Consider the following 13,940-nt stretch of genomic DNA (forward strand, 5'->3'; position numbering starts at 1 on the left):
CCACCCACAGTTGCTCTTTTCCGTAGAATTGCAAGATTGGAAAGGTGGAATTGCTAATGCAAATTTCCCCGATTCAATAGTGAACAATTTTTTATTTGAGTATCGTTGAAAAAGTAGTTGTAAATGAGAAATATTTTGAATTGCTGAATGGTATTGTTTAATTTTCTCGTTATAGAAACTTACAAACACTTTTTATTTTCGCCCAGTTTAAGTATGTAAGATATTTATTCCTAAATTCAGCATGACCAAATAGCACAAAAATCCCTATATTGGCGCCAATTATTCGCAGAATTTTTATCGTTTACGTACAGGTTGTGTCAAAAAAGACCGCGCCGTAAAGGTAAGGACTCACTACAAGATTACTTCAGTGCAATTTCCAATCACTTAAGTAACTATTATCTCAATTAGCCTAGTTCCCTTTGAAGATCAAAATGATTAACACGATTGTCGAATCTGGGATTGTTTTGTCACGAAATTCGAAAAAAAACTGCAACGAAAAAAAAAATGTATAATTATTCGAATCTGAGTTATTAAACATTATTCCGCATTTTAATTTCCCAGCTTTCTTGCTCTAAGAGATTATCTCCTCAGAGAGAAAATCGAAAAGTACGAATCTTGAAAGTATGGTGAAAATGTGCACAAAAGTAGGGGAAGAACGGACATGAAGTAGGAAGTATTGCGCGAAAAACGAACTCGAAGTCAATGAAAAAGAAGAAAAATTAGTACAAGGGAGAAATCATGTAAATATTGTAAATAAAAATGTTCTCTCCTGCGATTTCCTATGCTTTCACTTCTTGATGCGCGAGTCGTGTCCCATTTTTCTTTTTTTTTTTGCCTTTTTACCTTTTTTTATCATTTTTGTTTTATTTTTTATATAAAATTATTTTCTATGTTAAAAAGTATCGTATACTAGTTAAGTTTATCGCCTGGTGAGAGAAATACTTTCTTTGTGTGCATTCGTAATGTTACCGTATATCTATATGGTGTTCCTGTCTCGTTGTATGTGTTGATTTCCGGTCTCGACGTTGACGCCAAATGAGTACATTTGTCAGAATGAAAATGTATGGAAACCTGTTGTCTCTATTGGGAATTGATTAAAAATTACGAGCCTCCACTTGCATATCTATGTGTACGTGTGCATATTGCAATTTTCTTGCACGCATATATCGACGTGTGGATTCGAATTTTGTTGAAAATCGTGTATTCTCCACTTTTTCGTTCTACACTGCTAACTGAATTTCCTTAAAAAATCTGAGATTCTGAAATTTCTTTCTTTTTTTTTTATAATTTTCTTTCACCTTGGTTTACTTTACTTTACCTTTTATTATTTTTCCGAAATTAACATTTTCGTGAGAAAAAGAGATTGTCTCTGAATCGTAGAAACTTGTCAAGCTTGCTCTATCTCTACCTAAACTCCGTTTAATTTAAGAAAAAAAGCCGGGAGCTTTCCGCTGTAACGATACATCATTACAGCGAGCTTCGATGACAGATATAACCTCAAAAAGCGAGAAGGGTAGGTAGGTACATCTTGCTGACAAGATGTTCGTGTTTCTTCCTGCAAGCAAACTCTCTCTAACTTCTCTCTATTCTAACTATCCGCTTATAAACTAGAAAAAAGAAACGAGAAACAGAATGGAAAAATAACACTGCTTTGTAAAATGGCGTCAATGTCGAGCTACGAGCTAACCTCAAAGGCTAACTTGCTATGATCGCTCATTATGGAACATGAAGCGCCGCATAGTCCACAACGTAGACGCGAGAGACTGAACCTAAGGATGAAGAGTCTCAGCTTGGATTCTCCGGAGGGCACCGCTCACGTTCGACATCGTCCACGTGATTACTATACCGGCGGCCAAAGAGAGTCCACGCCACCCAGACATTCTGACAGTGGAAGCATCAACAGATTATGTGAGTATTGATCAATTACTGGATGTCCTTGATAGAAGAGATATGGCGAGATCATGAAATTAGTCAGACTTGAAAGTATAGCGCAGGGTTGGAGATAATTAGTCTCGAAAAGGTTAAAAATATCATTCATGGTTTGAACGACTCGATTGCAGCGCCATGTAGTCCAGGCCAGGGCCACAGCGTCCACAAGCACATTAGGGGGGCCATCAGGATGTCCAGCATGGAGCTGCCAGATGAAAATGAAAAATCGTACTCATCGGCGAGCACCTCTCCTTGCCCCTCGCCGCACACTAACAATCAGAATCACGTGAATCCACCTGGAAAACGTGTTCTACCTCCTAATAATTTATATGTGGTGCTGTACAACTTCGAGGCGCGACATCGGGACGAGTTGGACTTGAAGTAATCATTCAATGATAATCACTCAGTTAATAGACCGCGGTTACTTATACGTTTCTATGTACTGGAGAATTTCGCCTACTAAATATCATCACGAATACTATACTTTGTATACCTTATATAATCGAAGATTGTTTAAAAGTTAAATAAGAATTACATAGAATAAGAATTTAAAAAATTAAAATAATTTGAGCGAGACCTGAGTTAGGACATAGAAAAGTAACTAGGATTGTTCAATCTGCTGTCTATTCGTCTTAGGGACTCTTTTCAATCTTTGAATTATTTTCATTCGTTTGCCTCTTGCTTAAGATGCGAGGATAGCAAATTGAACTGGGAAAAGAGCAGGCCTCTTTGACGTGTCTACTAATAGTTGAAACCTAATCGTTTCGCAGAGCTGGCTACAAAGTGACAGTAATTGATAAATCAGAGAAGGACTGGTGGAAAGGGAAGTGTTTGGGAGGCCGAGTGGGTTACTTCCCCAGTGCATACGTTATGCGAGTAGAGTCTGGGCAGAAGACGCTTCAGGTCACTCGCAACTTACAATTAACTGACCAGATTACCCTACTACGTGACCAGGTATTCTTTTTATATATTATAAGGCACACAATTATGCGCAAAGTAACCTTCACGTTATTGTAATCCTTATTATTTTATTGTCAATCCTTTGTATACTTTTGTTTCAATGAGAACGAACCAAATCCGAGCCAAGATCCTTTTTAACAACTACAATACTACATGTACTACGATAGCCCTAGGTATTTCAAAATCTAGGGTCCTTCTCCTATTATGCACATACACGTCATGTTTTTCAAGTCAAATCCTACAATTTTATTCGCCCATTAATTGATAGGAATCTTGCCTTTATCATGATGTATCATATGTTAAATACATGCACTTGATAATCCACCATAATACTGTATCATCAACGCAATCTATTTATGCGAACTCTTCCCCAGATCGTGATTCAGGTTGGCGAGGAGGTAGATGGCGTAGCGATGGTTCGTTGCGCCGCGGACGTGAGATCAGCGGACCACACGGGCAAAGAGGGCGAGGTGCTGTACAGGGAAACTCTGTGCCCCTTGAAGTATCTTCAGGAGGTGTGACAACAGCCTCGCCAACCAGGCGAGCGCCAGAATCGCGCGAACCTTCGCGAACGATTCTCCGCTTCAGCACGACGTAACGCGGTCGAGAAATACTACGATTGCCTACAGTGTGCCGAACAGTGTCGCCACGTGACCACTGTTGCCAACAACAACAATCCCAGCATCACTGCGATCAACAACAATAACCTAAAACTAGTGAAAAGCACGAAGAACAACAGTCTGGTCGCAAAAAGCACTATGGGCAACTATCGAGTGACCAATTCCATAAACTCTTCATCACTGAAGGAGAACGCTAAGATATTGGCTCGTTTGGACGAGACCAGAGTTCTCAAGAACACCAAAACCAGCAATTTAGCCAGGTCGACGAAGACCCAGCCGTTGCCTCTGACCCCAGCCAAGAAGAGATCTTCCCTGGCTCGTCCAGTTCGAGTTCACGACTCCTTCGCTCAACCTAGAAAGCTGTTGCCTATGAACTATGCCTTCCAGACCTTACAGAAGGCCAGCGAGTCCACGTACGAAGAGGACGACTACAAGGAGACCGGCTGGCCTATCCGGCTGAGACTCGAACAGATGCTCGAGCTGACTTTGCCGCAGACCAAGAAGAGGCCGAAGAAGAAGACGCCGATGATGCTGATGAAGCAGCAGCAGACCAGTAGACATGCGTGCAAAGACACGGAGAGGCTGCTGCGCGTACTCAGCGTGAACAATGTGGACCAAGATACTAGGTACAATGTCACACGGTGTTCTGTCATGTAGAGACACGCGTTAAGGGATTGTTGGAATGAAGTTGAAGAGATTGGTGCTTGTTGGAGGAGGTTTCTAGAAGATGGAGCCCCACAGTTATGAGAAGAAAAGGTCCTGCAACACGATCTGGACCGTTCCTTTTTTCTTTTTTTTTTTTTTTTTTCTTTTTCTTATATAGGAAGGCTCCGCTAGGTAGGACAAAATTAATTGGTAATTTTAAAACATTCGGGGCGTATAGTTGGTTTTCGATGAATAAACAATCGTCGTATAATGAATAAACAATTGAAATTTATTTGAAAAAGGTAGGCTCTCCTCCCGAGCACGGGTTTAATATCGAAGCTCGATTCGATTTCCAAGATGATGGCCACGCAGATGCGTGACCAGTCACGTGATATGTATTTCGCTAATAATAAGAAAGTTCTTCGTTCAGTGTGACTCGTGTCTTAGTACTATTAATCGCTTGTTGAGTTTGATAAAATCACCGAAAATCGGGGAGATCGGTATTTATATCGTTTTTAATGTAGACAGTTCGCATAAGCATAACGAAAAAAAAAAAAAAAAATGATATTCGAGAACTATGATCGGTCTTCTCCCTACGAAGATGATTGTAATCATTTATTTATGCATTTATATCACGTGTCGTTTTCATTCATTATCGTTGTTATTGTTTTGTTCTTTTTTTTTTTACTAATTTTTCACTAACGTGTTTAAATTGTTCGTTGTCTTTTTTGTCTTGGTGAGATTTCTGTTCGGTTAAATATTGCTAACGTGATGGATATTTTTAGAAAGCTTTGCATATCGTGCAATAGTTATGATAATCGAGAAATATATTTAAGTAAGAAATTAGCTGGTGAAGAAATATATTGTTGATAAGTGGAATCGTAACAGAAACGCTTGATTAATTAATATTTGAAAAAATTCAAGAAAAATCGAATATCATTGGAAATCAAGTAACTGGCAGAGTGTGAAACTAATAGAACCAATAGGGATCCTTTTTCAGTAGCTGGTCGCAGAAATTCCCAAATTTCATCTTCTGCATCATAATAAAAATTCTTTGTCAAATTCTTTATCATGGTCATTAACAGAATACGTGAAAAAAAAATATTTTTTTTATCAAATCTATAAGCAAAGAAAATTTTCTTTGCTTAATGTAGATTGTTTATGCCATTTAAAAAGAACCCAGTTTAAAGAAATATTTTATAGATGAATGAATTTTTGTTAATTTTTATATTTTATGATTTATGGAACAATCTCACTACACCATTGAGCCGAATTAAAAATCGCAATCGAAAATTCTAACATCTACACGCTTGTACTTTACGACTAATTCCGTCCCCAAGAAACATTCAAACTGATAAAAATTCTGGATTTTATTTATTCTATACTTGCGTGAAATTCTAAAAAATAATTCACACCTCTCCCCCCCCCCCCCCTTTTCTTTCTATAGCAACGATATCAATCGACAAAAATCGTTGATAATTATTTTGTTGAAATTGTAAAAACAGTAGAATACTAACTGATTAAATTTATGGAACGTTTGAGAGAGATTATTATGCAGGGAAATGTTATCGACATTCGTCACTGTATTTAATAATGCGATATTTTATCCAAAGAGTTGACCAATTGCGTGATCTGCATTTACTGGATATGCATTTATTATTACAGGTTGTTTCAGAAGATACGTAACGCGCCATTTAAATGTGAATAAATAATAAAAGCAGAATTTGAACAGAATTTAAATTGAAAAATTTAATTTTACCTGACATTAAAAAAAATTTAAGTAAAGTGATACAGATCATAGTTAAAGGTTTCAAAGTAGAATGCTGAACAAATTTGGAAACTTTTAAGAGACAACATGGCGCCATTTCGTTGACTAATAATGTATCTTCAGAGACAATATCGTTATCTGTAGAACAATATCGTTGAGTCTAAGAAATATATGAACGTTAAAGATTTTCATTCCACTATTCATAAATGGAACATTGAAAAGGTTATTTAACAAATAAATGAAAATTAATTTCTGGTAAAAAGAAGAAAAAATTTCGCGAAATTTGTGAGGTTATCGTCGATCAGTTGAAAAAAGAAATCAACAGATACATCATCCCCGGTATAATAAAACGTAAGGAATAGAATGTGACGAGTCTCCTTGTTGCTGCTTCTTAGTTTCTTAATGACACAAACACAAAAGTTGCATTTCCAAGAAATAATTTTTTCAAAAAATATCGAAGCACCAAAGAGCATTTTGGATAACAAACGTTTCACACAGTATTCACGCATAGAAGAAAGTTATGTCAGAGAGTTCCGCGTACTTATTTTTTCACTGTCCGACCTCATGGTGAGCTGAATCTAGTCACAGATATGCTTTCAGCAACGTAATCTCGTCGAGTGTGCCCTGTTCCTGCTTAGAGAATCCTTCTCGACTGTCCTCGATCACGTCGAGCTCGTTGAGAAGACAACGAAAATCACTTTAAAGTGAATTATTGATAGCTACAAATTTTATTTGATCTGAAAAATTCATGAGTTCCAGAAATTTTCAGTTTTTTCTATCTTTTTCCCAGATATATCTTAGATTTTCATGAAGTTAGGAATTTTCTATTTTTTTCATTTCATTTCAAATGACAATTTTCCTCCCCGAAATTTTCAGATGATCGAAATCCAGGGAAAATCTGCGAGATACTGAATCTAGAAATTTCTAGGATTCGATCTGAGAGCTCAAGGGATTGTAGCCTAATACACTACCCATTGCACTACCCAGATCTTTACGTACTAACTTCGTTCTTGTCCATTTTACCTATATCAATTATGTTGTTTTCGTATTAATTTAGTTCCATATTGATTTCAAAATCCAATTTTGAAAAAGGATTTTCTAATCTTACGTACGGGCTCGAATTAACACTTCACGAGGACCGAAGTCAGAGTAGATTAGGATTAAGTATCAGGGATAACCGTTGTGTTATTGTACGTTGTAACGCTACGTATATTATATTTCATTATATTATATGCCGTAATGTAACGAGTGCCCTAACCCTGTTAAACTGTATATCGAATTATTAACTGTACCATAGAGTGTAAGCTATTCCAACTACCACGCCCAGTATTTTCTAAGTATTACGATTATGCTGCAGGATGTGTTCGTGTTGTTGCAACATCTGCTTCTGATTTGTCGTTCCTTTAAAGCGATCTTCCATAACCCCAAAAAGAAAGATATGATTTCACAAAAATGATAATTACACATTTTATATTAACAAAAATATATATTTTACCTTGTGTGTTGTTAAAGAAATCACAAAAATTATTATGAAGTAAATTGTTCCCTCTCAACCTTGGTATTAATGAAATTATCTCGATTTAGCGGAACGACAAACTGGATCGCAGGAACCAAATGGAACAAAGATGTCTACGACACCGCGTTCACTGTACCAACCGTTTCTGCACGAATGTTTTTGGTGAAGCGCTGTGGGTTCGAACGAAGCACGAATATGATTTCTGTTCGACAATAACGTCGAGCTAATATGGAGGATGCAAAACTACGAATGTACAAGAGATTTCAGGAACGTTTCGTTTCTACGTATGAGAGTGGCTACGAATTAGCTGTGTCTCGTGTGCCATAACTCCTAACATTTGATATATTTATCGAGTCTAGTCCATTTACAATGAAACCTTTCGTACACACCCGAGCAAATGTGTTTATCCGAATTCATAGACTGCACGAAATATATATATATATATATTATATCTATATATACATGCACGTTTCATAAATCTCTACCTTGTCGACCGATCAAGATGTTGTGTTGGTTTCTAGCACTATGGTAATTAGTAACTATGGCTAGAATGGCGCCATGTGAATGTTAATATAAATCAGTCCTCCTACAGATTTATGGAAATTCCTTGCAACCTACTGTGTGAAGCTAAGAAGTTTGAAGTTACTGAACTTTTCTATAAATATAAACTATATTTGGTTCATTTCTAGCGAAAATAGCTGATCACTAATAAAGATTAGCTTGAAATTAGTCAATAGTCATAGTGTTAATGTGACAATTAAGAATTTGGCGAAAGGAAGAACTAATCGCCAAACTATTTCATCTTTATTCTCGATACAACACTTCTGATACAGCACTTTTTTCAAATACTTAACATATCACGAAAAACTAGAGCTACGCGAAGAATATAAAAAACACGAAGCAAATGCGTGAAAATCATTGGTCATTTAGAATCGAAATTTCAAAAAGATTGAGAAATACATTTTTTAGGCACGGCCTTAATCAAAAAACAGATCTAACACAACTTATACTTTAGCTGTGCCAAAATTGGCCACCTTTGACTCTTTCAATGTCCGTCGAATAGTCTTTAATAACTTCTTACAGCTTGTATTTGGCGCCTCTGACGATAGGGTACTTGTCTCCGGTGCAGACACCACGGAAGTCATCCAAGGACAAATCGTAGATAAGAACACCACCCAAACCTTTCGCCTTGGCGTAGGCAGCCTTATTGCCAGCTGTGTCAGGATCCTCATAACCGACCCAAATTCCGTCATTTCCAGTGTTCTCATTGTAAGATTGGAAGGCATAGCCGCCATATTTCTTGGATGGATCACCAACACGTCTCAAACGACCGACAGCGGATTCTGTCAGCCTGGAGCACACCTCAGCGTACGAGAGAAGTCCTGGCGTGTTTGTGTGTGGTCCTTCGGCTCCCGGACCCTCGGCGACTATAGGTGGTACCCCTGATATTTGACTGTCAGACGTGAGCTTCCATGTCCTGGCGTATGTTGGGATTCCCACGACTATTTTCGAGCCTGGAGTACCGTTTTCGAGCCAGTACCTTGCAACAGAATCAATACTTTACGGATATTTTAAAATTGTGCTACGTAAATGGAGATTCTAGAGCATTTTGGGGATTGGAACGCTTGAAAGCCAGGGAGTCCCCTTGAATTGAAGGGAAATTGACTTTGATTAAATTAATGGCACAATAAATTTCTGACGATTTGGGATTTTTAATAGTTGACGGCAGAGGATAAGCATAGCTTACAGAAGTTCCTCACCTGGTTGTGGCATCAACGTTGTCTTGGGGGACACGTCCATAACTCTCATAAATGGGTGCTGGATAATCCCCTTCTTGTGGATTACGTTCTGGCGTTTTTTGGTCGAAAGTGAACAGGTGCACGGCATCGATGTTGGGTGCCAGCAATCTCGCGTCATAATAAACTGCAAGATATTAAATATAATAAGATAGAATCCACAAGAACTTTGAAGAAAAATCACAAAAATATTACAGAACTAAAAAATATTTCTTTATTTTGAGATATCCAAATTTAGTGCTTATTTTTGCGTGGAAATTTATACACAAAAGTTAAAAATATTAAAACTTCGAACTTATTCAAACACGTGTTTGATAACTGCAGCAATTTGATTCTCTACATAAGAATTAAAATCAGTTGAAATTTTCTGATAAATGTAACGAGTAGGTGTCTAATAATTATGGCCTACAGTGTATGTTATTTGCAATCAATTTTACCAACACAGAGGTGTATGGAAACACGTTACAGGTCCCACAAGTTACCAGATTCCCTAGGTTCAATATTTAGAGAACGTGACGCTGGCCAGTTACACGCACAGCCACAGATAAGGCAAGATTGGTCGCGGCAGCACGTTCTTAATTTCGAAGCAAACAGACTACGTGATTTCTATTAATTTTTCGTCCCTATTTCCTCGTCACATCTGGATACTAATATCATATTCAATATACCTATCATCCAAATCTTTAATCTCACCTGATTGCAAACTCGCTATATCGCCGCCTTTGATTAAGAAAATTCGTCCTACAATCCCATGTTATGAGAGATTTTAAGAAGTCAAAGAAGTAACAGAGTAAAGAAGTGAAAATGGAGTCTGAACTTACTACTACTGTTAACATGAGGAATTACAGCAATAGTTAGGGCCTTCATTCTTGGTCTGAGTTGAGCTTTCAGGTCACGGACCAAGATGGTAAAGCCATCACGATGCTCCTGCTCCTTGTCATCTTTGAATTTACCATAACCAAAGGTCTTCTTCAAGCCATGCCAGATTGATCCAAATGTACCACGTTCTTTCTTGACTTTCACAGGTGGGAATTGCCAAGCCAGGTCAATTCCATCAAAGTCATAATCATTGAGAAGACGGGTGATTGAGTTAATGAACTTGGACCTTGATTCTGCCGTCTCAGTCTACAGCAATGTTAAGTTGTCTTTTTAACTTAGATTCAGTTTGAGTTGTAATGAAAGTCAAATCTGGAGTATTTAGAACTTTGTACCATCTCATAGCAGAAAAGAAAAATATGTAATGTTTAATAATAATTTCAATATTATTTAATTTTCAATTTCCAAATGAAATTGTATTTAATACTATAAAGAAACTTACATTGTTTGTCAATATAGTCTAGATCTAAGGTATTTATAGGAAAAAATTACAATAAAGGATGGTACAGCTCCTTGAAGTGAATCAATCAAAATAATAAGAAAAAATAATAACAAAATAAAAACAAAAACAAAATAATACTTACAACAACAAGATACTTGTGAGTGTCATCCTCAGGATCAGCATTACCACCAATGCTAAGGTAGATCTTCAGATCTGGGAAGCCTTTCTTCAATTGTGTGGCGAGTTTGTAGTAAGAATATCCAACTCCAGTGTCCAAAGTTGGATTCAAAGGAACAACTTCTAATGTCTCTGCATTAATTCCTGCAAACCCATAGATCAAATGTGTGCACAGGGATAGAGCTGATCGAACATCATCCAACTGGAACTTTCCTGGCCCTGAAATATATCACAATAAATTACAATAAGTATCAAAAACACAACTATTGCTGCTATGTAAGAGTAGGATTATTTTTAATTAATTGACAATGATCAAAATAATTAATATAATATATAAATCGTTATTCATTTAATAAGCATTAGGTGAATGAATAATAATTGATAATCTTTCTATTATATTATCTAATCTGATAATGATTAATAGTCATTAATTTCTAATCTATAATTACTAATTGATTGATTACTAAAATCAATAAACGATTAACAGTTATGATATTAATCATCATTAAAAATATATCAGTTATATTAAATAAAACAATGATGATTGCTCTAGCATCATAGAACGTTTAATTGGACTATAGTAATTGTTGATACTTTTAGTTTGAAATATTCAACATGAAAACTACTAATCAATTTCAACATCTCAATAGGCAAACTTCGTATTTCTCAGATTATAATTTCAAATTTTAATTAATCGAGCAAATTGATAGGTTGTTTGATAGAATAACGAAAGAAATTTTACCCTGTCGGTCGAAAGCCGTGCTGTTCCAATAGCACACAACTTTGTTGTGCTCATGTGTGTCAACACTGAGCGCCGGTTGGGCGAAGAATACCGCAATAGCGGCGAAAATTAGCACTTTCATTTTCACAGACTGGTTCTACGGAAATTAACATACAGTAAAATTAGCATGTAGAAAATAAAATCTGCTCCCAAGAAATATTGCATTATATTTCTATATTTATAGTTTAATATTATATTTCTACATTTATATATTTAATAAGTATCCCACAAAAGTTTAATATAAATGAATGATAACATTATGTTTGCAATAAAGAAGATAAAAAGTTGAAGAAGAAATTATTAAAAAATATTGAATTACAGCTCTCCGTGAAAACTGAAAAACAAAACAGCAACTACGTATATGAAACATTTATACAAATTTAAAGGAAAAATCTACTTAAGCAAAGGAGTAAAATTACGAAAAGAAAAATGTCTATTATAATTTCTATTAATAGATTCTCCTTTTCTTAGCCATTGACAGTTCCTATATGCCATAATACGCGTCGGCAACCATAAATTCAAATACGCCTATTATCCTTCCAAAAAGATGATTGAAAACTATCTGACAGTAGTTTAAAACTTTAGGTTACAAATATAAAGAAAATGGCACTAAATATTACCAAAATATTAAGAAAAAGATTCAGACATATTGCACATTGGCAATCGATATATTCTCAACTAATACCGAAAATATACAAATAGAAGTCACATAATTTTCAATCGCACAATCTAAAGTTTCACTTTTAAGGACGAAACCTGAAGAAATTGCCACCGTATAAAATTAAAGGTGGCCCCAATAAAAACTCCAAGGTCGGACGTACTTTTCTCCAACGAAAAGATAAAACAAAAACTGTCTATAGAAACTTAAAAGGCTGAACGAAAGACGTCTTACCTTTTCGAAAGGAAGAAACGGACTGTCGTGGCGATTTCTTCGTCAGGGACTTTGATACCTTGCACAGTTCCATTGACTGAGGTAGTGGGGATATTGGATCTCTTACGTCAGCGAAACGATCTTTCAGAAACCGTTTCTTCATGAGTGTTGACATATTCGTTCAGTCGAGAAATCAAGGCCATGGAGGGGACCAAAATGTTTCTCGGAACTTCGGTAGTGAATGCGCACCAGATAATCGGATCGATTCGAGGATTCGAGGAATTGGTGGCATGATCTCGCGGGTTTGTTGTTAGATCAGAGGCGATTTTTTCCATTATTTTAATTTTGAGGAATTAGGGAACTTTTATGGGGTGTTTTTGATCACTCGGTATATAGATTGTTATTCGGTAGCTTTGTTTTTTAATCGTTGGCAATAAGAAAATTCTTTTTTATTTTTACTTCTACAGTAGTGAGACAGAAATGAAAAACGTGATTAAAGAGGAGAAGATTTTCATTCGGTAATTTGATGTATTTGGAGGTTAATAGATTGGGAATTGGTAGAGTAGGACATTAATAGATAAAAGAAATTTTAATTTAAATTGGTTTTAGAAGGAAATCTGAATTTCTTATATATTTCTCGATATCAAATATTTTCTTTGCTATATTTCTGTAAGACAGAGGATTTTTATTATGAAAATATTTTACACATATTATTTGCTGTGAATTGATGGTCTAGATATAAGTGAACAAATTTTGTTTTGATTTTGATTGACTTAGAGAGGGAGTTGGAATTTTGGAGATTTTTGGATGCCAAATTTACTTCCTTTAAGTGTTCATCTTTAATTTTCTTTAAGTTTGTTTGTGAGTTTTGAGTTGTTTTTATTCACTAGTCTCGTTTAAAAAGAAAGAGGAAGAGAGAAGCGATAAAAGAGGGAAGTGATGTTACATAAATTGACAGTTTACATGATTAATAATATTTTATTGCAACATTGACTAATTCAGGAAGAATGTTGATATTAAAAATATTTTGATAACAAATCTTGTTTTTAGCGTTTTCAATTATTTTATGGACTATGTATAGAAATTTGTTTAATGAAAAGGGGAAGAAAAAAAAGGAAAGAAAAAGAGAGGGATATAAACTGAAGAAATCTTCACACATTAAATTTGACATGTTGAGAGAAAAGGAACATTTAATGTTTCTTCTATACTGAATAGAACTAAAGCTAATTTCAAAAATAAAATTAAAAGAAGCAATGTTGCAAACTTCTCATTTTTCATTTATTTCCGATTATAACTGGTTGCCACCTAACAAATAAAAATATAATAGTTAAAAACGAGGAGCAAAATGAAAACAAATTGAAACAATTTATACGATGGAAAATCACGATGAGATATTTTTAATGGGGCATGGATATTCTCAAATAAGTAAACAGATTATAAGAAGTGAGTTATAATTTCCCTTCTTCGTTGTTTATCTAATGTGTTATTTTACCAAGCACGAACTATCTGCTGAAATGAGTAACAGCCAGTTAATTTACTGAATCTCAGATGTAGCGGTG

At 35.7% G+C, this 13,940-nt stretch overlaps 3 protein-coding genes across 8 annotated transcripts in view; 2 read left to right on the plus strand and 1 right to left on the minus strand.

Moving 5' to 3' along the window:
* Positions 1 to 3,410, plus strand: part of LOC126874443 (uncharacterized) — a 77,370-nt gene extending 73,960 nt beyond the window's left edge. For 4 of the 5 annotated variants that reach the window (XM_050636507.1, XM_050636506.1, XM_050636511.1 and 1 more), the window contains 4 exons: positions 1,732 to 1,908; positions 2,061 to 2,310; positions 2,700 to 2,883; positions 3,264 to 3,410. In XM_050636507.1, the coding sequence (XP_050492464.1) occupies positions 1,732 to 1,908; positions 2,061 to 2,310; positions 2,700 to 2,883; positions 3,264 to 3,410 (758 nt within the window). Of the gene's footprint in view, positions 1 to 289; positions 341 to 1,731; positions 1,909 to 2,060; positions 2,311 to 2,699; positions 2,884 to 3,263 lie in introns of all 5 variants that reach the window. The other variant, XM_050636509.1, reaches the window with a different exon arrangement.
* A 150-nt stretch (positions 3,411 to 3,560) lies between these two features.
* Positions 3,561 to 7,895, plus strand: LOC126874450 (uncharacterized). The gene is made up of 2 exons (XM_050636521.1): positions 3,561 to 4,135; positions 7,507 to 7,895. Exons 1-2 carry the CDS (start codon positions 3,648 to 3,650, stop codon positions 7,652 to 7,654), a joined length of 636 nt encoding a protein of 211 aa, XP_050492478.1. The 5' UTR covers positions 3,561 to 3,647; the 3' UTR covers positions 7,655 to 7,895.
* A 288-nt stretch (positions 7,896 to 8,183) lies between these two features.
* LOC126874445 (chitinase-like protein Idgf4) lies at positions 8,184 to 12,545 on the minus strand. 2 transcript variants are annotated; one of them, XM_050636513.1, is made up of 6 exons: positions 12,403 to 12,545; positions 11,472 to 11,607; positions 10,695 to 10,948; positions 10,056 to 10,359; positions 9,199 to 9,361; positions 8,184 to 8,996 (listed from the first exon to the last, which is right to left on the minus strand). In XM_050636513.1, exons 2-6 carry the CDS (start codon positions 11,590 to 11,592, stop codon positions 8,516 to 8,518), a joined length of 1,323 nt encoding a protein of 440 aa, XP_050492470.1. In that variant the 5' UTR covers positions 11,593 to 11,607; positions 12,403 to 12,545; the 3' UTR covers positions 8,184 to 8,515. The 2 variants fall into 2 exon arrangements, with proteins under 2 accessions (XP_050492470.1, XP_050492471.1); XM_050636514.1 differs by having other exon boundaries at positions 8,184 to 8,978; positions 12,403 to 12,544.
* Positions 12,546 to 13,940: the final 1,395 nt, after the last annotated feature.

This window comes from Bombus huntii, chromosome 16 (genome assembly GCF_024542735.1).
Source record: "Bombus huntii isolate Logan2020A chromosome 16, iyBomHunt1.1, whole genome shotgun sequence".
NCBI classification, from domain to species: Eukaryota; Metazoa; Arthropoda; class Insecta; order Hymenoptera; family Apidae; genus Bombus; species Bombus huntii.

Excerpts from the sequence above, each read along its gene's own strand:
- LOC126874445 (XM_050636513.1), bottom strand. The coding sequence starts at position 11,592 with ATGAAAGTGCTAATTTTCGCCGCTATTGCGGTATTCTTCGCCCAACCG. Across the intron at positions 10,949-11,471 it reads CACGGCTTTCGACCGACAGG|GGCCAGGAAAGTTCCAGTTG; the intron begins GTAAAATTTCTT and ends GATATATTTCAG. Across the intron at positions 10,360-10,694 it reads CTCACAAGTATCTTGTTGTT|ACTGAGACGGCAGAATCAAG; the intron begins GTAAGTATTATT and ends ACATTGCTGTAG.
- LOC126874450 (XM_050636521.1), top strand. The coding sequence starts at position 3,648 with ATGGGCAACTATCGAGTGACCAATTCCATAAACTCTTCATCACTGAAG. Across the intron at positions 4,136-7,506 it reads AATGTGGACCAAGATACTAG|CGGAACGACAAACTGGATCG; the intron begins GTACAATGTCAC and ends ATCTCGATTTAG.